At 48.9% G+C, this 24685-nt stretch overlaps 1 protein-coding gene across 1 annotated transcript; it reads right to left on the bottom strand.

The window, feature by feature from the left end:
- Nucleotides 1-13765: 13765 nt before the first annotated feature.
- On the bottom strand, nucleotides 13766-18228 carry LOC123440733 (wall-associated receptor kinase 1-like). Its single transcript, XM_045117280.1, has 4 exons — nucleotides 17303-18228; nucleotides 16364-16840; nucleotides 15262-15408; nucleotides 13766-15171 (listed from the first exon to the last, which is right to left on the bottom strand). The coding sequence occupies exons 1-4, from the start codon at nucleotides 18189-18191 to the stop codon at nucleotides 13946-13948; spliced, it is 2739 nt and encodes a 912-aa protein (XP_044973215.1). The 5' UTR covers nucleotides 18192-18228; the 3' UTR covers nucleotides 13766-13945.
- Nucleotides 18229-24685: the final 6457 nt, after the last annotated feature.

Raw genomic sequence — 24685 nt, 5'->3', positions numbered from 1 at the left:
TCGTGACCACCGCGGTCTCTATGTCGCCGTCTTGTCGAACCCAGAGTCCTTCCATAAATCATAACCATCCTGCGACTTCGAACCGCCCGGACAGAGGCCCAACTAGCCTTAAAGGATGAATCGCCTTAACAATAACCCGGCCCATATTTGGCGGGTCATAACTGCACGCAATATCCCCAACATTAGGCCCCAAATTGACTTGAATCTTCATGCCAATGCCTCCATTTTAGTCGAAGGCGATTCACTCTTCTGTGTTCCTCCTTGCACCAGAAATCTTAACTCGCCAATTGGTGCCGGAAAAAGTCTCTGAGCCGCCAGTGCATTTCCCATCAGTATTCTCCTTAGCCCTCGATTTTCGGGAACTCCAACACAATCTCAACGGATCTTTTGGGCGCATCATTATCCCAAAAATTTCGGATGTCATCATGGCGAATCTTTTCTTTCTCAACGGTTCCCGCTCACGGCGCCTCGATCCCCGCGCCCATCCTTATAAATAGGCGGAAAGGACAGGGCTGACACCGTCCACCTACCAGTCCCGTCGATTTCTCCACCATCATCACAGCGAGGAAAAGACGCTCCGCATCCCGAAAGCTCCGCCGCCGGCCGCAATCTCTGCCTCCGTCCGAAGAACTCCGGTGCTGCCCGCAGGCCGTCGCCGTTCGAGAAGCTCCGGCGCCGCCCGCAAACCGTCGTCGTTCGAGGAGCTCCGGCGCCACCCGCAAGCCGCTGCCGTTCGAAGAGCTCTGGCGCTGCCTGCAAGTCACTGCCGTTCGAAGAGCTCCGGCGCCGTTCGAGGGACTCCAGCGCCGCCCGCACGTCGTCGCCGTCGCCGGGCTCCATCGTCACCAACCTTCTTCGACCAAGATCTTCAGGTTAGGCCACTGCTTCCTTCTCTAAGGGTAGATTTAGTTCTTGTTCTTGCCGCCGCCATTGCCATAGCTTCGAAGTTCTTATGTTCGCCACCATTTTACCTGTTGAACTGATTAGTTCGAGCGCCATTAGGGCACCTAGTGTTTCGGACAATGCTATCCATCTGTGCCCTTGCGGATTTCCGCAACAGACTAGTCTTTTTGAACATGAGGCACCATCCTGATCACACACCGCTCATGTTTTAGCCACGTCCGTAAGCTGTTATATCTGTTGGATAGATCCATTCCTCTTTCACTGTTTGCAAAAAACTGTTTGGAAACCTCATTCTTCCCTTAGTGTTTCGGAAAGAATAAATGTTACCACCCATAGTAGCATCGCTCCTTAAAATAGCCCTGCTCCGATAGGTCGCCACATCAATCCAACCCGGCCTCCCAATTCGGCGGGTTAAACAGACGCTAGTTCCGACTTACATAATAAATGCTCGAGACACGTAATACCATTTTCTTGCCTATTTGTAGCATGGGTGCCGTTTTCAAGAGCGATTGGCTCCCCACCAAAGTTGACGATGCTGTTTTGGCGAATTACGTGAAAGCGGGCTGCTTGGATCCTCAAGATGTCATTGGATGGTGCACCGGGTTAGGAGAAGACCTACCCAACCCTAAGGAAGGAGAGATAGTAGTTTTTGTGGAACACTTAGAACGGGGTTTTAAACCGCCCGGATCTAAATTCCTTAGAGACGCCTTGAATTTTATGAACGTCCGACTCCAGGATTTGGGACCCAATTCCATAAGCAACCTGAGTCAATTCCAAGTCCTTTGTGAAGCTTATTTGCGGATCGAGCCTTCCGTCCCTCTGTTTTGGTACTTCTTCCACTTGAATCGCCAGACGGAATTCCACAACGGCCCCAGTTTGGAACTCGGCGGGGTCAATGTCCAGCGTCGCCGGGACAGTCCGTTCCCTGCGCTCACTATGCCTAGCCATCCCAAGGGCTGGGGTGAATCTTGGTTCTACTGCAAGGAAACATCCCCCGCCGGCGAAAACAAACTTCAGGGTTACAGGCCAAGCCGCCTCCCAGTCAACTTCAAGCTCCCTGACAAGCTCACCGAGGAAGAAGAGTCGGAATTCGTCCCAATTCTGTCCGAACTGAGACCCTTGACGAATAACGGTCTCACCGGGGTTGACTTGATTCGCTGCTGGGTCGAATGGCGGATCCTTCCTCTGAGCCGCCGAGACGGCCTGATGTGCGATTTTGACGGTACTCTGGATCATCCCCAATGCTACTTCCACACAGCGTTGACGGAAAAAGACATAGTCACCATCATCAGGAAGCTGACCGGCGAACCTGCAGCGAAATGCGGCCAAATCGGCCTTAAGCCCTTCTGCAAGATCAACCCGGCACCCAAGGTAACCAAAGCTAACTCGCCCTCAATTTTTACTTCATCTGGTTTACGGTCATCATGACTTCATGCCATATCCCCTTCCAGAAAGGCGACAAGTTCTGGTCTAGAAGACCTAAGAAACAAGCCATGAAGAGTGCTAAGCCGCCTTCCAAGAAAAACAAAGGCAAAGGCAAATCGGCCGCGGCCGAGCCATCTGAAGTCGACGAATCTCAAGCCGGCGACGCACTCTCAGAGGTACCAATCCGTCCTCATCTTCACTCACCATTCATCACCTTTTTATCTTTTACTTATCTCTCGCTCCTTTTATAACAGAATGAAGATAACGAGAGCCAGGAAGACTCTGTCGAGGTAATTTCCGTCTCTTCCGATTCATCTCCTTCTCCACCTAAGCCGGCCAGGCGAATATGTGGGAAAGTACCTCTCTCACATCCAAATGCCCATTTGGACCCAAATTTCTTACTGAAGAAAACGCAGCACGCCTCAAAACGGAAAACGCGAAGTCATTCTGGCGACCTGACACCTGGCTTGCCAACAAGGAACAAAAGAAAACCAAGCGAGGTACCTCCTTTTCTTATGTGAGCAACCATTATTCGTGCTGCTTTGGATCACAGTCCTAACCCGCCAGTATTATCGATGTACCAATTATGCAGGATTCTCCCCCCACTTCTGGTGACTCAGTGATGTCGACCCTTCCACCAATGATCCGAGTCCCGGGGTAAGTTCCTTGTCCTGATCCTTGAGAATGATACTCTTTTATGTATATATTTTTAACACGCCTATTTCTTTCATTAGGGCGCAAGCCAAAAAGAGGAAGACCAGTGGATCAAACCCTGACGCCACTCCTGAACCTCCAAAGAAAGCTACTCCGACTCAAGAGGATCCGGGTCAAAACGAGCCGACAATTCAAGCAAACCCTCCTGAGTCGCCCAAAGGATCAACGGATGTCCCTAGATCACCGGTCGTAATGGCGACAGCTGATGACCCAGATGCTGTGGTCATTACTGGTTTTGGTTTCTCCAAGCCGGCAGAGACAATCCTCTCCAAACATACAGCATCCCCTTCTCCATCAATTCTCGAGTCTGGGCCTTCCAAGGCGAAACTTTCTGACTATGCAGGTCTGGAGTTTAAAGAACTCTGTTCTGGCTTCGCAAGTCGCCTGGAAGCGAGTTACGAGATGGAAAAGAATCTGCTGAAGATGTTAAATAACAAGCATGAGGTAAAAATTTATATTCTATATTATCCTCAGTAACCCCCAAGGGCCGGGTCATCAGTAAAATGATGAGCCGGGTCTTTTAAAAGCTTCGCAACCAATAACCCCCAAGGGCCGGGTCATCAGTAAAATGATGAGCCGGGTCTTTTAAAAGCTTCGCGACCAGTAACCCCCAAGGGTCGGGTCATCAGTAAAATGATGAGCCGGGTCTTGATTTCTGTATAATTTCCCTTGAAAAATTATACATTAGCCCCCAAGTGTCAGGGGTATTGCCTTGCAATAATTCTGAGACTTGTCTCTGTTTTTAAATTTTGAACAGGAAAGCCTTGCCCAGACTGAACTGGCCCTGGGCGACTTAAGGAGAAACTTGGTTGACCAACAAGATGCCCGAGCTCAGTCGGAAGACAAATATAAGCTGGCTCTGGTTGAACTGGAAAAACTTAAAGCCGAGTTAGAAAGAACTCAGGCTGACCACAGTGCGGTTTTGACGAGAGCCGAAAAAGCAGAACCAAAGCTGGCAACTGTGCAACAGGAGCTATCCGGCTTAAAGCGCCATATTTCCAACATGACTCAAGCCATCTTTGGTAAGCTTTACCTAACTCGCCAATCTTATCCTCTTCCTTGGGCAAAATTCTTCAATGTTTAACTTACCGGTTATTTAATCACAGGCTCGAGAGTCGCCAATCTGCAAGATGACAGCGTGTTGATGCTGAAGGCGATCTATACGCTGACGGAACAGCTGTACACAGGCAGTGTGCTGACCGTCAAAGCTGTGATTGGTGCAAAGGAGCCCATAACTTCTATCAAGAAGGTGCTTGGATATCTATCCACGCTGCCTCCCCAGATCGGCGAGTTAACCCGATCAGCCGCCCGGAAGGGTGTCCTGACGGCTCTGAGTCGCTGCCTGGCGTATGCTCTAGAAATCAATTTGGAAGAAGTAGCTGCCGGCTTCCCTCAGCTTAAAGATGACGGCTCGGAGTTCGTGGAGGAAGACTACCAGAAGGTTGTCAAGGACTCTCGACTGGCCGCGACTCAACTCGCCGCCAGCCTTGACTTGACAAAATATCAGGCGGCTTATGATGACAAGAATAAAAAATCAGCCCGCCAACCTTTGTGGTGACCAACCTTATTCCTCGGCGACCCAAGAATCCCTTTGACTGGGAGACAGACCTGGCATCAATCTTGACCGATGAAGACGATTTCGCCTCTTTGTCCAGATGCAATTGGGTTTTGGGCGATTTACAAATCGAAGCTGGTCAAAGCTCACGTCAGGACTTAGCGGGATAGATTTTCCTTGAATTCGGCCCAAGAGCCATGTAATAGTCAGTACTATCCTTTGATGACATCTTCTGCAAGAAACCCTTATACCGCCTTTGAGGCGGTTTAAAATATTTTGTTAATCCTTATCAGAGTCGCCTGAAATGCTCAATCCACTCAGGATGAAAACTTTGAGCATATTATCTGCGAAAATAAAATTCCCAAGGCTAAATCATAACAAGAGTAACTTTGTCGGCTCATATGGTCGCGACAGGAGGGGGCGAGTCAGGAAACTCGTGCACCCACCCTTAATGCAGGTTTCGTCGGCTCATACGGTCGCGACAGGGGGAGGCGAGTCAGGGAACTCGTGCACCCACCCTTAATGCAGGTTTTCGTCGGCTCATACGGTCGCGACAGGGGGAGGCGAGTCAGAAAACTCGTGCACCCACCCTTAATGCAGGTTTCGTCGGCTCATACAGTCGCGACAGGGGGAGGCGAGTCAGAAAGCTCGTGCACCCACCCTTAATGCAGGTTTCGTCGGCTCATACGGTCGCGACAGGGGGAGGCGAGTCAGAAAACTCGTGCACCCACCCTTAATGCAGGTTTCGTCGGCTCATACGGTCGCGACAGGGGGAGGCGAGTCAGAAAGCTCGTGCACCCACCCTTAATGCAGGTTTCGTCGGCTCATACGGTCGCGACAGGGGGAGGCGAGTCAGAAAGCTCGTGCACCCACCCTTAATGCAGGTTTCGTCGGCTCATACGGTCGCGACAGGGGGAGGCGAGTCAGAAAGCTCGTGCACCCACCCTTAATGCATGTTCTGTCGGCTCATAAGGTCGCAACAGGATGTCATGATATTGCTTGTTCTTAAAGAAGAAGCCCCCGAGTCAGGGAAACATTATATTATTCCATAATGAAAACTGAAAAACTTACAAAGCAAGGAGTTTTAAGAACTCAAGTGTAATAAGGCCGCAAATGGGCAATATTCCAAGGGCGAGTTGACTCAGCCCCCGTAGTCGGTCGATCAGACCGAAGGTCCATCAAGTAGTAAGAACCATTGCGGAGGTTCTTGCTGACAACGAAAGGTCCCTCCCAAGGGGGCGAAAGCTTGTGCATGCCTGCCCGATCTTGTATCAGTCGAAGCACCAAGTCGCCTTCCTGGAAGGTCCGACTCTTCACCCGGCGACTATGATAACGCCGCAGATCTTGCTGATAGATCGCCGAACGAGCCGCTGCTAAGTCCCGTGCCTCTTCCAAGGCGTCCAAAGAGTCCTGACGCGCCAGCTCGTTGTCCTGCTCTACATATGCGGCGACTCTAAGAGAGTCATGCCTTATGTCAGTAGGGAGGACGGCCTCTGCACCATAAACCAAGAAGAAAGGGGTGAACCCCGTGGAGCGATTCGGAGTGGTTCGGATGCTCCATAATACCGAAGGTAACTCCTCCACCCAACATCCTGGAGTTCTTTCCAGGGGAATTATGAGCCGAGGTTTGATCCCTCGCAAAACTTCCTGATTCGCCCGCTCGGCCTGTCCGTTTGACTGCGGGTGAGCAACCGCAGAGATATCAAGCCGGATATGTTCACGGCGACAGAAATCCAGCATCGCTCCTTGGGACAAGTTAGTACCATTGTCCGTGATGATACTGTGCGGATATCCAAAACGGAAAATCAGCTTCTTCAGAAATTTTACCGCAGTTTCCGCGTCGCAAGCCCCAACCGGCTCCGCCTCAATCCACTTGGTGAATTTATCAACCGCCACCAATAAGTGAGTTTTCTTGTTGGAGGACATCTTAAAGGGGCCGACCATGTCCAGCCCCCAGACCGCGAAAGGCCAAGTAATGGGGATCATCCTCAATTCTTGAACCGGCACATGAGCCTGTCTCCCGTATCGTTGGCACCCCTCGCATCGCCGTACTATCTCTTCTGCATCTGCGTGAGCCGTCAACCAGAAGAAACCGTGTCGAAAGGCTTTTGATACCAAAGAACGTGACCCGGCGTGATGTCCGCAGTCTCCAGAATGGATGTCATTAAGGATCGCGCATCCTTCCTCGGAGGAGACACACCGCTGAAAGACCCCTGAAGCACTTCGTTTATATAGCTCGCCATTAATGATGACCATGGACTTGCTACGCCGAAGTTTGGCGAGCCAAAACCTCGTCATTGGGTAACTCGCCACGGGCAAGGTAAGCTATATAAGGAAGAGCCCAATCCGGAGCGATATGGAGAGCCGCCACAAGCTGAGACTCGGGATCTGGTATTGCCAATTCCTCCTCCGTGGGTACAGTCACGGATGGTTTGTGCAAGATATCCAAGAAGACATTAGGGGGGACAGGTTTTCTCTGTGAGCCGAGTCGCGAGAGGGCATCAGCTGCTTCGTTGAGTCGCCGATCAACGTGATCAACCTCGTATCCATGAAAATAGCCCGCCACGTCAGATACGGCTCGCCTGTAAGCCGCCATCATAGGATCTCGAGAGTCCCAGGTGCCGGAAACCTATTGCGCCACCAGATCTGAGTCCCCAAAACATCTGACTCGGGTTAGGTTCATCTCCTTTGCTAGTCGCAAACCGTGGAGCAGAGCTTCATACTCTGCCGCATTATTTGTACAAGGGAACATGAGCCGGAGGACGTAGCAGAACTTATCTCCTTGAGGGGATATCAACACCACACCAGCCCCCGAGCCCTCCAACTGCCTGGATCCATCAAAATAAATAGTCCAATAGGTAAGGTCAGGGCGATCTTCCGGAGCCTGAAGCTCCGTCCAATCATTGACGAAATCAACTAGTGCCTGGGACTTGATGGCCGTGCGGGGGGTATACTGAATGTGATGTGACCCAAGTTCTATCGCCCATTTGGCGATTCGCCCTGTTGCCTCGCGGTTTTGGATGACGTCGCCGAGGGGCGCGGAACTGACTACGGTGATTGGGTGCTCTTGGAAATAATGTTTAAGCTTCCGACTCGCCATGAACACCCCATAGACTAGTTTTTGCCAATGGGGGTATCGTTGTTTGGAGAGAGTTAACACCTCACTGATAAAGTACACCGGGCGTTGTACCGGGTATTCCTTTCCTTCCTCCTTTCTTTCGACGACCACAGCCACGCTGACCGCTTTGGAATTCGCGGCGATATACAGGAGCATAGGCTCCTTTTCAGCCGGGGCCGCCAGGACCGGCGGGTTAACCAATTGATGTTTCAAGGCCTGAAGCGCCTCGTCAGCTTCCTCTGTCCACACGAATCGGTCAGACTTTCTCAACAATTGATAGAACGGAATCGCCTTTTCTCCGAGGCGGCTTACAAAACGACTGAGAGCCGCGATGCGACCCGCCAATCGCTGAACTTGGTTAACATTCGTCGGCTTACCGAGGGAGGTAACCGCTTCAATTTTGTCCGGGTTAGCCTCGATGCCGCGCTCCGATACCAAGAAACCCAGTAGTTTTCCCGCAGGTACGCCGAAAACGCACTTGGTAGGATTTAGCTTCATCTGATATACCCGTAAATTATCAAAGGTCTCCTTAAGGTCTTCCAGAAGTGTCTCCTCCCGGCGGGTCTTGATCACAATGTCGTCAACATAAGCATGGACGTTGCGGCCAATTTGGCTATGAAGACAATTCTGGATGCAGCGCTGGTAAGTCGCCCCTGCGCTCTTGAGCCCGAACGGCATGGACACATAGCAAAAGGCCCCGAAGGGGGTTATGAAGGCAGTCTTTTCCTGATCTTCCACAGCCATCTTGATCTGATGATAACCTGAGTACGCGTCCAAAAAGCACAATCGTTCGCATCCCGCCACCGAGTCAATGATTTGGTCGATGCGGGAAAGAGCGAAAGGATCTTTGGGGCACGCTCTGTTGAGGTCCGTATAGTCAATACACATACGGAAAGTGCCATTCTTCTTGAGTACTAACACCGGGTTAGCTAGCCATTTGGGATGAAAGACTTCCACGATGAACCCGGCGGCTAAAAGACGGGCGACTTCCTCTCCAATCGCCTTCCGTCGCTCCTCGTTAAACCTGCGGAGGTATTGTTGGACAGGTTTGTATTTTGGGTCAATATTAAGATGGTACTCAGCGAATTCTCTCGGTACACCCGGCATGTCAGAGGGTTTCCATGCGAAGATGTCCCGATTCTCACGGATGAATTCGATGAGCGCGCTTTCCTATTTGGGATCCAGACCCGTCCCAATGGTGAACTGCTTGGATGAATCGCCAAGGACGAAGTCGACTGTCTTCGTGTCATCCGTCGGTTTAAACTTGAGGGGCGACTCGGAATCTGTAGTCGGTTTCTTGAGTGGTGACATGTCTGCCGGGTCAACATTGGCCCGGTGGTTTTTGAGTTCTTCCGTCGCGCAGGCGACTTCCGCGTAGGTCGCGTCTCCTTCCTCACACTCCCTTGCAATTCTTCTGTCTCCGTCGACTGTGATGGGCCCTTTAGGGCCAGGCATTTTGAGCTTGAGGTAGACGTAGCACGGGCGGGCCATGAAGCGAGCGTAAGCCGGTCGCCCGAACAGCGCATGGTACGGGCTTTTTAATTTGACCACCTCGAAGACCAGAGATTCCGACCTGTAGTTCTGTGCAGTTCCAAAGGCTACTGAGAGCCTGACCCGGCCAATCGGATAAGCGGATTTGCCCGGGACGATGCCGTGGAAGACCGTGGTTGAAGGCATCAAGTCTTTCTCTAATAGATTCATCCTCCGGAAGGTGTCGAAGTATAGGATATTAATGTTGCTGCCGCCATCCATTAGTACTTTTGATAGGGTGTAACCCGCCACTTGGGGAGCTATGACCAAGGCCAGGTCGCCCGGGTTATCTATTCTCGGCGGGTGATCCTCTCTGCTCCACGTTATGGTCTGTTCGGACCAGTGGAGATATCTGGGAACTGCCGGCTCGATTACGCTGTACGCCCGGTGATTTACCTTTTTATCACGTCTGCAAGCATTAGTGGTGAAAACATGATATTGCCCATTACTTAGCTGTTTAGGATTGTTGCGGAAGCCCCCATGGTCATCCTGGTCCTGCGGAGCCCCCTGCGGGGGTTGCTGCTGGAAGACTCCCAGCGGGTTGTACCGCCGGTGGTGGTGCACCGGGTACTGGCCGCCGCCTGGCTGCGGCCCCCCCTGAGCCTCCTGTTCGGGAAAACCGCCGAAGGGGTTGTGCCTTTGGTTGGGCGCGGCGAGTTGGTCTTGGCGACGGTTCGGGTCTTCGCTCTGGCTCTTCTTGATTGCCTCGGCCCGAAACTCCCGCATCACGAAGCAGTTCTCCCAGGAGTGACCCGCCGGGCCATCGGCCGTGGCGTGGTGCGGGCAAGGGCCTTTGAGTAGTTCTTCGTAGTTGCGTGGTCTTTTCCCACTGAAGCCTCGATTCTTCTTTTTGCCATCATTGGCGTTGGTGTTGGCAACCAGATCCGAGGGCTCCTCATGCGGCCTACGTTTGCCGTTGGTCCCCTGGTTATGATGGTTGCGGCCCTGGAGGCGAGCATGCTTATTCGTTGAATCGCCCTTCTTGGGCGAGTTACCCTTGCCATCCTCGCCGAGATCCTTGGTATCGTCGGCTTCGGCGTACCTAGTGAGGGTATCCATCAGCTCGCCCATATCCTGAACTTTCCGTTTGAGTCGCCCCAGCTTCTGGACCAGCGTTCGTAGTGGCAGTTGTGCTCCAGGATAAGCACGGCTTGCGCTGCCGTGATGCCATCCGATGAATGGATAATTTCCGCGACTCGCCGCGACCAATGATGCGCCGACTCATCCGGGCGTTGCACGCAGTGTTGCAAGTCGACGATTGTCATCGGCCGTTTACAGGTTCCCCGGAAGTTTTTGATAAAACGCTCCTTTAACTCGGCCCAGGACTGGATAGAGTTGGGGGGTAAATTTTTCAACCAAGTGCGTGCCGATCCCTCGAGCATCATGGTGAAATATCTGGCGCAAACCGCCTCGTTTACGTCGAGCATGTCCATGGCGATCTCATAGCCCTCGATCCAAGATGTCGGTTCGAGATCTGGTGTGTAATTTGGCACCTTTCTTAGTCCTTTGAAATCCTTGGGCATTCTTTCGTTTCGAAGTTTAGAAGGGCCAGGGACAAGCAGGGCACCCCGACTCGCCCTCCGGTCCCCACGGGAGGAGTCTGAGCCTCCTGAGCGTTGGGTGGACCTCTGCCCGGCGGGTCCCGCTCGGGCGGGCTGTCCTGCGGGGGGTGTCGTGGGGCGCTGTTTACGGCCGGCTGATCCTCCGGCCAACCCCTGGTATAGCTCGCCTGGGGGGTGGAGTGCAATCGCTCGGGGTTGTGTGAGAATTGCGCGTTTTGTACCACCGCTGTTTTCAACATCTCGATCGCGTTCCTTGCTTCGATCTCAGCTGGGGTGTTGCCGTGGATCGGGAGAGACTCCAGATGGCGAGTTGCGGCGAGCACGTTATCCACCGGGTTAGAGAAGTGGCCTCGGGGGGTGCGGAACCGAGGGATTTGACCCTCAGTCGGCTGAATCGGCGGGTTAGGAGGGCGGCCCATCCCTCCTGCTGGAGCGGCTCCCATCCCGGGCGTTTGGGGAGTGTCGAACAGGCGAGTCAGATTGAGATCATGGGGTAGTCGTCCTTGGTGCCTCCGCTGATGGACGGCGTCGGATGCGCACTGCTGTCTTTCGAGCCGCCAATTGTCGGTGTTCAACCGCATCCTTTCGGCCCTAATCTGGGCCTGTCGAGTTTCCATCCTGGCGGACTCCGTCTCAGCATCCTGATGGGCCTTTGCCACCGCCTCCCTCAGTTTTGCTATCTCCGCATTTATCTCTCCTTGGTTCTCCGGCGTGAGGGGGGTTGACATTAGCCTTGTGATTTCCGCCGCTAAATCCACTAGGACTGCTGACGCACTTCTGGACGTCCCGCCGGTTCCATCGCCCCGGCGGGGTTCGGTGCGGGTTGAGTCGCCCCAGCCATGTAGATGGCGATCTGGCGGCGGGTTCGATCGAGGATTTCCGGATCCATGGCCAATGACAAGCCCCCAAGACCGTCTCCGTGGAGGGACTGGATGGAATTAGACTCGCCCATGGATGACTCGTCGTCAGAGTTGACGGGGGTGACCTCCTGAGCCGCCGCGCGCTCTGGTTCCTCCGATCCCTGTGTGAAGCCCACAAAGACCGGGCGGGTCAGATTCCGGGTTATGACTGGACGAACGTACCTGGCCGGCTCGACGATGTCGGAGGAGGTGTCCGGCTCAGGAACGGGTGACCCGATCATGCCGACGAAGACGTTGATCTTGTCGAAGGGGACCCTGTAGCCTGATTCGAGAGAATTTGCTTCAGGTCCCCATCGCCTGTTGTCGATGTAGGCTATGCCGCGTCGGCTCCAAGTCATGAGCGCCGCCGCATAACTTCCAGACCCTGGTAGGGCTCCCTTTGAGAACTCAACTCCACCGTGCGCAGGCCCCACGGTGGGCGCCAACTGTCGTGGTTTTGTCACGGCAGGTGTCCTCGTGAAAGGACTTAGTACTGGAGCCATCGCACCTTGGTGGTGACTCAGAGGGCCGAACCTGGGTAAATCGCCGTGTCTCTCCCGCTTAACCCCTTTGAGTCACCACCAAGGTGCGATGGCTCCAGTACTAAGTCCTTTCACGAGGACACCTGCCGTGACAAAACCACGACAGACGGTGCCCTCGCACACTCCTCCTCCGCCGCCCGCCTCGCCACACCACGCCTCGTCACGACGCGACGCGGGTTGCGGGAATGAGCCGAGCCGAGCTCATATCTACGCGCTTATTTTTGCCGGTCAGGAACGGAGAATACGTAACGGACACGGCACGATCCGAGACGTCGGATCGTGGGTTGTTACCGACTCGGACGTGGGTTCGGCCCACGTCTCTCCACCCAGCCGCCTTTATAAGCACGCTATCGCCTGCCCTAGCCGTCACGAGAATCAGATCACATATGCCTCACGCGTTCGTTCCTTTTGCTGCTGCTGTCGCCGACGACTCTGTCCCGTTTACCGCGTACACGGTCGACGGGAGAGCAGGCCTCCGAAACCCCGCCTCTCCGGTTCCTGTACGGGAGAGGGGCGATTAGGTTTTTGGGAGCGATCACGCGACTGCTCGCCTCCGTCCGTTTGCTTCATCTACGTCCGCGTCGCCCTCGTCATCGCCATGTCTTCACCAAGCGAAGCTGACCGTCTCGTCCGCGAGAAGGCCGAAGCCGAGAAGAAGGCGGCAGAGGATGCTGCCGCCGCCACCGCTGCTGCTACGGCCAATTGGCCGATCGGAGGGTATGATATGTTTATCTCTCTCATGTTTCTGTCTGCACTAGTAGTATTGTCTATATGCGTAGATGTTTCTGCTACATGCGTATTACTTGTTAGTATACTCCGTGATCAGTATGTCATGAACCTAGTCAATGCCATGTTAGTAATTATTTCATGAATTAATCTACTCGAAAAATTACCTATTTTCTCAACAGCTGGCTACTCAAATGAAAACTACCTCCCATTCCATACCATATTTACTTCGGACTGACATACAATGAATCTCGTTGGTTGTAAGTTTTGTTTTGTTTTTGAGGAATGGTTACTTTAAGTTTTAAACGCCACTTTTTATCTTTCTGTGACAAGTGCTTCCAATATTATTTCAGGAAAAAGAAAACAATTGTACGAAGATTACGTATGCGCGGTGTGTCTATTTGGTTGTCTCACTCTTCTCTCTTGTATCCCCTCGTGCTCTGGTTAATCTGAACCTATGTTGCAAGGAGCTGCAAAGCTATATAGGGGAAAATGAATGAAAATTCAGGTGCGCACTCCCCTCCCCCCTCTTTCCTGACCATTAAACAAATTCATTCTTTTGTGGAACAATAGTTGGTTAGCTGGATCAAAAAATCTTATAGTCTGGAGCAAGAAATATTTTGTGAGGAAAAATGTTTCCCACAACAGAAGTACTTTTCGAAATGTTTCTCATTGCATGCTGGAACAAAAAAAAAAAAGAACAGCACCTTACAGACTAGCTCTAGTCGGCTTCAATGGAAATTATCCTCCTTTGCACTCTGTTTTCGAACAGAGGAGACAAAGGCATGCCATTGATTCTGCTGATTGGTGGGTATTGGTTCAACAAGCAATTCACTTTTACATATGTCAATTGAAATTTCCAGTACACACTATAAAATTGGATTTTGCAAGCATGAAAAAAAGGTAATTAGGATACACACAACTGTATATGCCTTTTGTTTTATACTAACAGTATGCTTCATGCCTACGAACTACCGCGGTACACGCAGAGACGACAAGAACTCCTGCTCTTGGCTGAACTGACGTGAGCCGTGCTGACCAATCACCGGAGCAACGCCACCACGGCTATCATCTCCTGCAGCTTCATAGCAAGGCCATGCCGCTTCATCCCGCCCCGCCCTCGGTGCAACACGGCGCCCCGTCAGGATCTGCAGCCTCATCTCCACGTCCTTCATGGTAGGCCTCTGCACTCGTGTCAGACATAGGCACTCCTCCGCCAACCGAGCCATGCACAGAACCCCTTCCTCTCTCGCTTCCTCGAGGATCTGGGCATCCACTATCTCCTCGAGGGGCCTCTCCCTCATAGCCCACAAGAAGTAATTGGACAGGTTCTGCTTCTCGCCATGCTCGTTCTGAATGATCGGCTTCCTCCTCGTCAGCAGCTCAACGAGTATCACTCCAAAACTGTAAACATCGCTCTTTTCGTTGAGCTGGCCAGTGTGATAATACTCTGGATCCAGGTACCCAAATGTGCCCTGAACGGCAGTGATTAGGTGAGTCTGATCTATCGGGATCAGCCTCGACGCTCCGAAGTCTGAAACCTTTGCGGTGTAGCTGTCTGTCAGGAGCACGTTCATGCACTTGACGTCTCTGTGTAGGATCGACACCGAAGCCGCAGAGTGCAGGTACCTGAGCGCACCCGCAATCTCGGTGGCGATCCTCAGGCGCTCCTCCCAGGACAACGGCGACAAGCTACTGTTCTGCTCGCGGTGCAGGAGGTCGTAGAGCGTGCCGTTGGAGACGAACTCGTAGACAAGCAGAGGGACCTCGGATTCTAGGCAACATCCATGGAGCTTAACCACATTCCGATGGTTGATCTGTGATAGGATGGAGACCTCGTTGATGAACTCATCGATCTCGCTGATCACCGCAAGCGTTGATTTCTTGATGGCCACCACACGCTGGTCAGTCAGGATGCCCTTGTAGACGGTGCCATGGCCACCACGTCCGACCACACGGGTGTGATCGAAATTGTTGGTTGCCTTTTGCAGCTCCTCCAGGGAGAATATCTTTGTGCCACCATCACTGGCATTTTGATCAGAAGAGATCAGCTGTTCTAGCAGAATGCCTCTGTTCTTACGGAAATGCCTCTTTCTCAAACTTTTCTGGACACTTCTCTTCCATCTCCGATTAAGAATAACAACAATCGCGGCAAGAAACAGAATGCCTCCACCACTGCTTACTCCAATAGTAACACCTGCAACGGATGACCCGTTTTAAGTCGAGTTATTTATCTCCGAGATTATAGCAGTAACAGTAATACATAGAAATCAGTATGATTTTTTACCTAATATTATAGTAGTTGGTTTGCATTTTCCCGTGAAGCTATGGAAATCTGTTCCACGAGGACAACTGGTGCATGTATAGCTTCCGAAACTATTCTGGCAGATACCCTTGCAAATGTATTTATCTGGCTGATGGCACTCGTTGGTATCTGTAAATAGCACAGTAAGATCTCCGATTATCTTTGCATACGAAATTTGTATGCAATCTGTCCACCAATGGTGCGTGCAATTTTTACAATCAAACTATCTACTTATTTGACCCATGCCACTAATTTTGAGCTTTGAACAGCAACAAATGTTTGTGTGTTTAGCAACCTTCATATTTTTTGGCATTCTGCCACACCGTAGTGCCCCCCAGATTCTTGGAATTTAATTGCAGGGGCAGATAAATCCTCGTGCTCAAAGCTACTTTATGTTGGTCGATTTTGCTATGAATTTATTTATTTATTTTTGGAATAATGAAAACCATGTTGACTGTCTTATGTATCAACTGGTTGCAGGCAGTGAAATATATCCCAACAATCGTTCAGCAGGAGAGGATGGTTCTGGTGCCATGAGGTTAGCGTTGGCTGCAGAGACGTCATGTCCTTGTTAACATATAATGTAATGTTTGATTATTATTTTTCACACCTTATGTAGTCTGTTGTTTCCTTGGAAGTCTTATGATGTGAATATTGTATTGATATTGTAGTACTAATTTACCTTTTGTGCATCTTTGGATGCAGGGGGTGGAATCGTGAAACGAAAAAGTAAATCATTCAATTTTGTATACTGCGGCACCGTTATACATGCTTGAATGTGACTGAAGATTATCCATTTGTAAGTTATCTCTTGTTTTTTATATCTTAGTCATGTTTCTAAGTCTTCGGATCATCACCCAACCATCCCAATCTCATCTCACTTTATATAAACTGTAGGCTAAAAATTTATACAAGCATTACACTAAAATTGCACACTTTCCGCAGTACAATTTTAGGCTAACTAATATTTTTTCGGGAAAATTATTTTCTTGGGGAAAAACTAGTAGGCAGCTTTAGGTGACTGATTATCAAAAAATTCAGAGAACTGAGATTAAGCAGAAATGAAATGATTATGAGAGTATACCTGTGCATCCATCCTTAAAGTAAGGATTCCCTTCAAAACCAGAAGAGCACTTGCACCGGTAACCGATATGTTTGAGTGTTCTATCGTCAGTTACATCAACACATTCGCTGTGGATGCTGAAGCATCTGTAGTCGCTCTTGTTCAGCTTTGCATGCTCGCATGTCATGCTATTAATAGCCCACTTCACCATGCCCCTTTCTCCCTCTCCAGATAAGGCGTAGGGCGGGCGGTCAGAGCCAGACATGAAATCATCTGGCTCCGATGTCTCATGAACTTGTAATACACCGTCATCAATAGATATGTATGTGACGAGTGTTCTATTAGTCAAATGAAGGACGGGAAGGGTGTCCGTTGGAATACATTTGAGGTAGAGATGGGGCTTGGCAAAGCAGCCTAGTTCTGTTCCGAACGGGAACGGGGTGCTCACGTTATTGCATGATGTGGGACAGTTCGTTCTCGGCTGGATGGAATCGTAAGCTGTTGCAGGGGAAAAGGCCATGCCAAGTGTTCGAGCAAATGAACAATCAATATAAAATAATTATATCACATAAATACTGAAACAAAAGTGTAACTAGATATACGAGCCCATCAACTGTACTCTGATAAGGAAGTAGAAATCCCCAGGAAAAATACACTTAGTAAGATCGTGTTTGATTCAGGTGAATGGATACGAATTTAACTTGCCCAGCCCTGCATTTTAAGGAGAGTTGTTTTCTAGGAAAAGAGAGTTAAGTCGCTATACCTAAACCACATATAGTTAAAAATCATTTAGACAAACTAGCTAGGTTCTAGGACAAGGTATTTGTACTCTTAAAACTTACTAGTAGAGATTCCTCGCAAAAGGAAAGTTGCTAGTAACTAACTATAAAAGCTATCCATTTTACCTTGAAGCAAACACAACACAAAATGTTAACCCAGTCACATAAATGGATAGATGACCTGGTGGATTATCTTTGACTTCAATGCAGCCGTCATTCATGTAAGCGTTGCCCACGCCTGACTGGCAATAACAAAGGTATCCACCGATAGGCGAGTCCTGGCACTTGCTGTGGTTGCTAACGCAGGCATAGCTGTCCTTGTCCTCCATGGCATGCTTACAGTTGGGCTGGTAAGGAATAGACCAATCCAGTAGAGCATAGTATTGCTGTAATGACCCAGAGTAGGCGTCAATCGGCCTGAAACTTAGGTACAATTCATCGGTGATGATGGCTTGCACTTGTTTGGAGCCTGGAGATTCGCTGATGCGCGAGATGTTGAGAGTGAATGCCCTTAGGTTCACCTGTATGCCGATGGAACAGCATCCGATACCAACCATGCCCCAGCATAGACTCTCGGGTAGCTTCTCCATGATTTGAGCTTCTGCGCAGACGACAGTGCAGTTCCCGACCTCAACGTCCGAGTTACCAATGTACAGTGAGGCCCTGACGCCGCAGCCAACAACGAACAAGGACATGTACGAGGAGCCAGATATGGCAAAGGGCCTAGCTGGAGCTTCCCAGTGGATGGAGTGGTCGCGGACACCGGGAATCATCTTCACGGAATAAGAGATATTGGTGAACAGGTAGGTGTCGGATGAATTGGGAGGGAAATTGACCTCCAGCATTGAGTTTCCCAGAATGGGATGACCCTTGTTGGTCCGCTTGTCTACAGCACAAGTGATATTGAAACCAGGCAAGGAGCGTGAAGGACTTACTCCGAACGGAAAAGGTATGACATAATTACCACATAAGTCGTAAGAGTTTTTGGTAGCCGTAGTCACCATGGCAGTTGTTGCCGGCGGCAACACGAGCATTCCAAGCATGAGTAATGGTACCATGGCCCTGCTCATCTTGTATATGTATACTCTGTTTCTCTGTATGTGTTGGAAAGCATAGGTGCTTCAACTTGTTAGTGCTATATAACACGCATCTAGCATTCTAGCCGGATCGGTCTCACTCACTGACTGACTAGTAGTGCAACGACTGAAAATGACTCGCCTGGAATGATATGTGAGCCGTGGAAGAAGGGGCACACGGGGAACCACTTGTGGGCCGTGGAAGAAGGGGCACTGTTATTGACTGACCAGTGGTAGTCTACTAGTCTCGCCTCAAACAAAAAACAAAAAGACTAGTGGTAGTCATACAGACATGTACCTTTCGGGTTGGCACTCGTCTTTGTCATAATTAAGAACAGGTCCCCAACCTTAGTCCTTAGAGTCATGTGGAGCAGTGGAAGCTTGCACTAATTAAGCCATGGCTGAACCAATGGAGAGCTATCTTTTGGGCTTCCATCAGTCCCGGAGGCTTGAACTAATTGAGCAATTGTTTAGTGGTGAGCACATGTGTTTCAAACAACTGGGGCATATCTATCTACTTGCAGCACATGGGGGGCAATGGACCATCTGAATGCTCTATGCCAGTTTCATCACATATGCTGCTGAATGGGCCAATCTGACTTGATTACTTATGTCTCAATATCTGTATGTTCTTTGGCACTTTGTTTCAGGTTATACAGTAGTTTGCTTTCTTTTCTGAAAAACGGTCTACTCTTCATATATGCTACTCCCTCCGTCTCAAAAATAAGTATCGTTGTTTTAGTATAAAATTTATATTTACTTAGTACAAAGTTTGTGTCACATATTTTGAGACAGTGGGAGTAATACTGTAGTAACTATCTCTCTAGTCTAGTTTAAAAAAATCCTACCTGACATTCATACCATATTTCCTTCTGAGTTCTGACTGATATACAATGGATCTCGTTGGTTATTTCAAGTTTTAAACAGTGTTTTTATCTTTCTGTAACAAATGCTTCCGTTATCATTTCAGGAAGAGAAAACAACTGTATGGGGAACCCGTCCCTTGCTTCAGCGTCACACATTAGTTCAGACCTTTGGACAAAAGAACAATGTCTGTTTGAAAGGAATCGTCATCCCCCAGTGCGGTTTTCGGTTACATCCGGTGACATCGCAGACAGCATTATCCTGCTCTTGGCAGATGCCATACCATGGAGGCAAAATTAACAAATTTGACCCAGAAGCCAAAGATTTTCATAAACTGAACTATGTTTGAAAATATTTTACCGAGCTGACCATTTTGTGTGACGCCCGGCACTTAGGCGTCACACTATACTGTGTGACGTCTAAGCCGTAGGCGTCACACCCGCGTGCATGCTGGCGTATGGCCTCACCGCAACCCCCACAGGCGTCACACTGCCACTTAAATCTGTGGCCATTCCCGTCACCGTCGACAGCATGCACCAGGTGCTTGGCATCCCGAACCGCGGCCGTGACATCTTGTACGGGCTGGACGATGAGAGCATCGCCTCCGTGTTGGACAAGCACGGTGTCGACAGTCGGCCCTCCATGGCGAGCTTGGAGAAGTCCATCAAGCTGATGAAGTCAGCGGACGAGCACTTCCTTCGAACTTTCATAGTGCTCGTGCTCTCGTGGTCAGCATTGTTGTGGAGCAGCTCGAGAAGGGCGTTTCTTCCCTTGACAAGAAGAACAGCGCAGGGGGCTGCCTTTTCTATCTCGTGGTCAGCATTCTGCACCATGATTCATGAGAGAAAAGAATATGAATGATTGCTACATTTTTTTTATTTATCTGCAAAACTAACTTAGTTCAACACATTTTATTCTATTTTGCAAAATACAGACTCTTTACCTAGACTCGCTCGATGTCCGTGACATGGAAATACCTGACAGCACGCCGGGAGTATGTGCGTGGGACAGGAAGCTGATGGATAAAGTCATCTGATAGACATGAAGAACAATGGTTCTTTCAGAAAATGCTTTGTGAGTTCTTTTTCTCGAATTTTTCCTCTCTAATAGCAAATATTTTTTGTAACTGTTATGATCATCCTCTGCATCTTTTTCATATGTTACATGCAATTGAAAAGGAAAGCACTTCGTCAGATCAATTCCAGGGGCGCATCGAGTTCAAGTGTGTGTGTCTCTGTCCTGCTTAGAGACGTCTCGGCAATAGCCAGTACGCAGCGATAAATTTAAGTGGCAGTGTGACGCCTGCCGGCTTAGGCGTCACACTGTCGGGAGATGCGGTGCGGTCGAACGCTAGTGTGGACAGGGGTGTGACGCCTACGGTTTAGGCGTCACACAGTGTAGTGTGACCCCTAAGCGTCGGGCGTCATATAAAAGGGTCAGCTAAGCGAAAAAAATTCAAACGAAGTTCAGTTTGTGAATTTTTTGTGTTCAGGGATCAAATTTATCGATTTTGCCTACCATGGAAGGATATTTGTGTGTTTGTGTTCCGAGGAGGATGTTCAGTCTTCAGAAGCTGGACAGTATCCTGACATTCGTCCCGATAGAATCATAGAAGTTCTACATAGGAAGCAAAAGACTTGTCCCAATCCCTTCATCATGAAGCAGGCTATGCTGGCCCCATATCCTGCCGAAGCTGGAGATTCGTTTCATCAGATACTGAACGGGCTTTCTCGCATGCTTCCATGTGGTAAAAGAAATTCTTGAAGCCCAGGCAGACTGTCCTGAACTGGACTGCTGGCCCATGGGCGACCTGAAGTTGACCACTAGGACCACCACTCGCGTTTCTGATGGTCAATCCTGCTTATACTCTTGTCAGTTACCTTCTGGAGAAACAATTTGGAAGCGGTGAGCTGCTGTGAGAAGCAATACCATCCCATTTGGGAGCAAGTGATTGGAGATTTGGTGTAACAGTTAGGCATGTACCTGATTCCTCATTCCGACATGTGAATGAATTAGCCAACAAAAATCCTTTGGCTTGATCTTATCTATAATCGCAATCGAGATTGCATCCTCGTTTTCTTGATTTTATTGTAAATTAAAGAGTGAATTCCGGTTTTTACCCCATGTTTTGACATCTTTGACAGTAATTACCCAGGATTTCATCCGTTTTACCCCATTTAACAAAAGTTCTGTCACAATTTACCCTGTTTAAAATTTTGTGAGTGTCTTGATGGGAAAGTCTCAATTGTCACGTTCGGCAGGCATGCCAAATCGATGTTTTTTTCCTATTTTGCTCCATGTTGAACCGGTCCTCGCAGCTTGTCCCGACCCGGACGACCCGTTCGCGACGCTAGCCAATGCATAACTCGATTTTAGAAGTGTGTTGCTTGCGGCAACTACGAGGCTTTGATTGATCAAGAGCAAGACTAGCTAGAAGAAGCTAGCTTTGCACTACGGGTGGATCGGTCAGATCATGTCGGTTTGCTTCTTTGTCGTTCGTCGTTGCATATCCCTCTTGTCGGAAAGTACTCGACGTCGGATCTGAGCCAACAATGCAATCGATTAGGGGCGAGTGTGGCGCGCATCCAACTCAGACATTGTATGTTAGATGTGATGCGGGCGACCTTCATCGGGTTCAGCAAAGAGAAAAATAGGTAGGAAAAAAGGTTCATGTGACAAGACGCTCGTGAAGTTTTAAAGGATGAATCATGGTAAAACATTTCGTAAATGGGGTAAAACGAATGAAATCTCACTAAATGAGTAATTAGTGTCAAAACTATCAAAATAGAGGGTAAAAACCAAACTTCACTCTAAATTAAATATATTTCCAGAAATATGTTCTTAAAACAAGTTTTAAAATATTTGAACATATTAGAAAAATATTTGAAAATTTTGACTGTGTATATTTAAAAATGTCATTATGTACAGAAAAACGCTCGTCATATAAAAGATGTTCGTGTATACACAAGATTCTTTTATATATTTATCGAAACCCCCCTAAAAAATGAAGAGACACGCTTACACCGGTGTCCGATCCAGGTTGCGCATGTCATTGTCCGTTTTTCTCGCAACTCTGACGTAGTGAGCATCAGTCAATAAAATAGGTTTTCCCTCTTTCCTTTAGATAGTGGAAAATGATCTCCTTCAACCGGCTGATTTTTCTACCACTTTCATCACCTTTCACGATCGACACATGTCCCACTCAACTGCCTTATCTTTTCGACTACTCTTACTCCTGTCTACATCTTTTCTTCCTTCCTTCCCCAACCAGGCCATGGGTCACAGCCGCGGATCTTGAGGTGGGCCTTGTAGTCGCCACGGACGACGTAGGCTCTGGAGCAGCGGCGGTAGTGCAGCTTAACGGCGTTGGCGCCGTTAAGGGCACGCAAGGGGTGGTGGCGTCGCCTTGCCGGCCTCCCGCTTCCTCAACTCCAGCAGCGTCGACGGCGAGAGCGACACCACCTCCGTGTCCGGGTCTGCGGCGTGGCGCGAGATCCGTCCATGCCATCCTTGGTGATGTTGTCGGCAATGACGGCGGTATTTCTCATTTTTATTGTAATTTTTTTCTGCAACATCATCTGTGTTGCAAGAATTTTTTGCAACGAATGTCCTGTTGCAGGAATACGACACAACAGTACCTATGTTGCATAAAGACGAAGACAAAAAAAATTTCTACAACCTAACCTATGTTGCAAAAGTTTTCTGGAACATGACATTTGTTGTAAAATTTTCTTTCGCAACACTACCTATGTTGCAGAAAGACCAGGAAAAAAAATCTGCAACAAAGCGCTTGCTTCTCGAACTCGACCGCTGTTTCAGGAATTATTGGGTCCAAAGTTTTCTTTTGCAACAAAGCGATTGTTTCTGCAACTCGATCGTTGTTTCAGGAATACTCGGTGCCGGTCGGAGCCCAGCGCGCGGATCGGACGGCTGCGCGTGTATATCGAACGATCGTCCAGGTGGTTGACGTTTACTAAACATACGCCGGAAGACGCGTAGCAGCCCCTTAGACAATCCAATAGGTTTTATCCGTTTAGAGTTTGCAAGCAACTTGAGAGCAACTAGTTAACGAACGCTTCTTCGTGAGCCTTCCAATGATCACTTCCACACACCGTTACTTGGCATTATACTCGGGTCGGTCCTAAACGTGCCATCGGACCGGGCTGAAGCCTGGAATTTGAGCCCATCGGTAGGGCCGGGTCGGGTACGGGCTTAACAAAAAATGATTTTACGCCGCGGTTGGGCCGAGCCGGACGGGCCTAGTCGGGCTTTTTGAAGCTTGGGCCAGGCTTGGGCTCAATATTTAGGCCCGACGGTCAGGCTGGCCCTGGGTTTTCAGCACCTGGCTTTTTTTGGCCCGGTCCAAAGCCCGACCCGGCCCGAAGAATGCCCAGGTATACTTTGCGTATTCTGAGGCACCGTCATCTGTCAAGCTCTGAGCATTTCTCTCGGATTTTAATTTATATATTTTTTCCGCACGCGTTTTTGGCTTTTTATGTGTTTTTTTTGGGTTTTTCGGTGTTCCAGATTTTCACCGATGTTCCTTAGATTTTGGACGGTTTTTTTGCACGAAATGTTATATATATATATATATATATTTAAAAATTATGTTTTTTGTACCAGAGGTATGAATTTTCTTCCGCGAGATGCACGCCTCAGCCTTTCGGAAACAAAAAAACATGTTTTCTGTTTTTTTCTTCGCGAGAGGCATGATCATGCCCTCTCAAAAACAAAAACAAAACGTGTTTTCTATTTTATTTTTCTTTGTGAGAGGCACGGCCGTGCCTTTCGAAAAAAAAAATGTGTTTTCATTTTTTGCTTCCGTAAAAGGCACGGTCGTGCCTTATGAAAACAAGAAAAAAACGCATTTTTATTTTTTTTCTTTCGGGAGAGGCACGACCGTGTCTCTCGAAAATTGGAAAAAACATGTTTTTTTTCTTTCACAAGAGGAACGAGTTTGTTTCCGTGAGAGGCATAGTCGTGCCTTTTGAAAACAAAAAACCTATTTTCTGTTTTTTTGTAAAAGGCACGAATTTGCTTCCGTTAAAGGCATGGTCATGCCTTCTAGAAATAAAAAAATGTTTTTATCTTTTTCGCGAGAGGCATGAATTTGCTTCCACGAGAGGCATAACCCTGCCTCTCGGAAACGGGAAAAACATTTTTTCCACTTTTCTTTCGCAAGAGGCACGGGTTTGCTTCCGTGAGATATACGACAGTGTCTTTTGAAAACAAAAAAAAATGTATTTATGTTTTTTTCTTTCGTCAGAGGCATGGGTTTGCTTCCGCGAGAGGCACGACCACATGTTTTTTTCTCTTTTTTTCTTTCACAAGAGGCATGGGTTTGAGAAAAAATTCTATAAACATGAGATCTAGTTTTGAAGATCTCTGTGTGAGGAATCTAATGATGAAAACGAGTCGAGATTTGGACGCAAGGTTTAAAAGATAAACCATTTAAAAAATACGAATCTATGAAAAAAAAACTCTTAGATCACGATAAGTGATAAATATATAGTGCGTCATTTGTCGTAATGTAGAAGAGTGAAAGTGATCTTTGAAAGAAGATTTCGTTGTAGTTTTTGGGAGGCATTTTGATAGTGTTTGAGTTTTGGATTGAGAAGTAGCTG

The sequence above is a fragment of the Hordeum vulgare genome, chromosome 3H (genome assembly GCF_904849725.1).
Source record: "Hordeum vulgare subsp. vulgare chromosome 3H, MorexV3_pseudomolecules_assembly, whole genome shotgun sequence".
NCBI classification, from domain to species: Eukaryota; Viridiplantae; Streptophyta; class Magnoliopsida; order Poales; family Poaceae; genus Hordeum; species Hordeum vulgare.
This window is presented reverse-complemented; position numbering and strand designations above follow the sequence as displayed.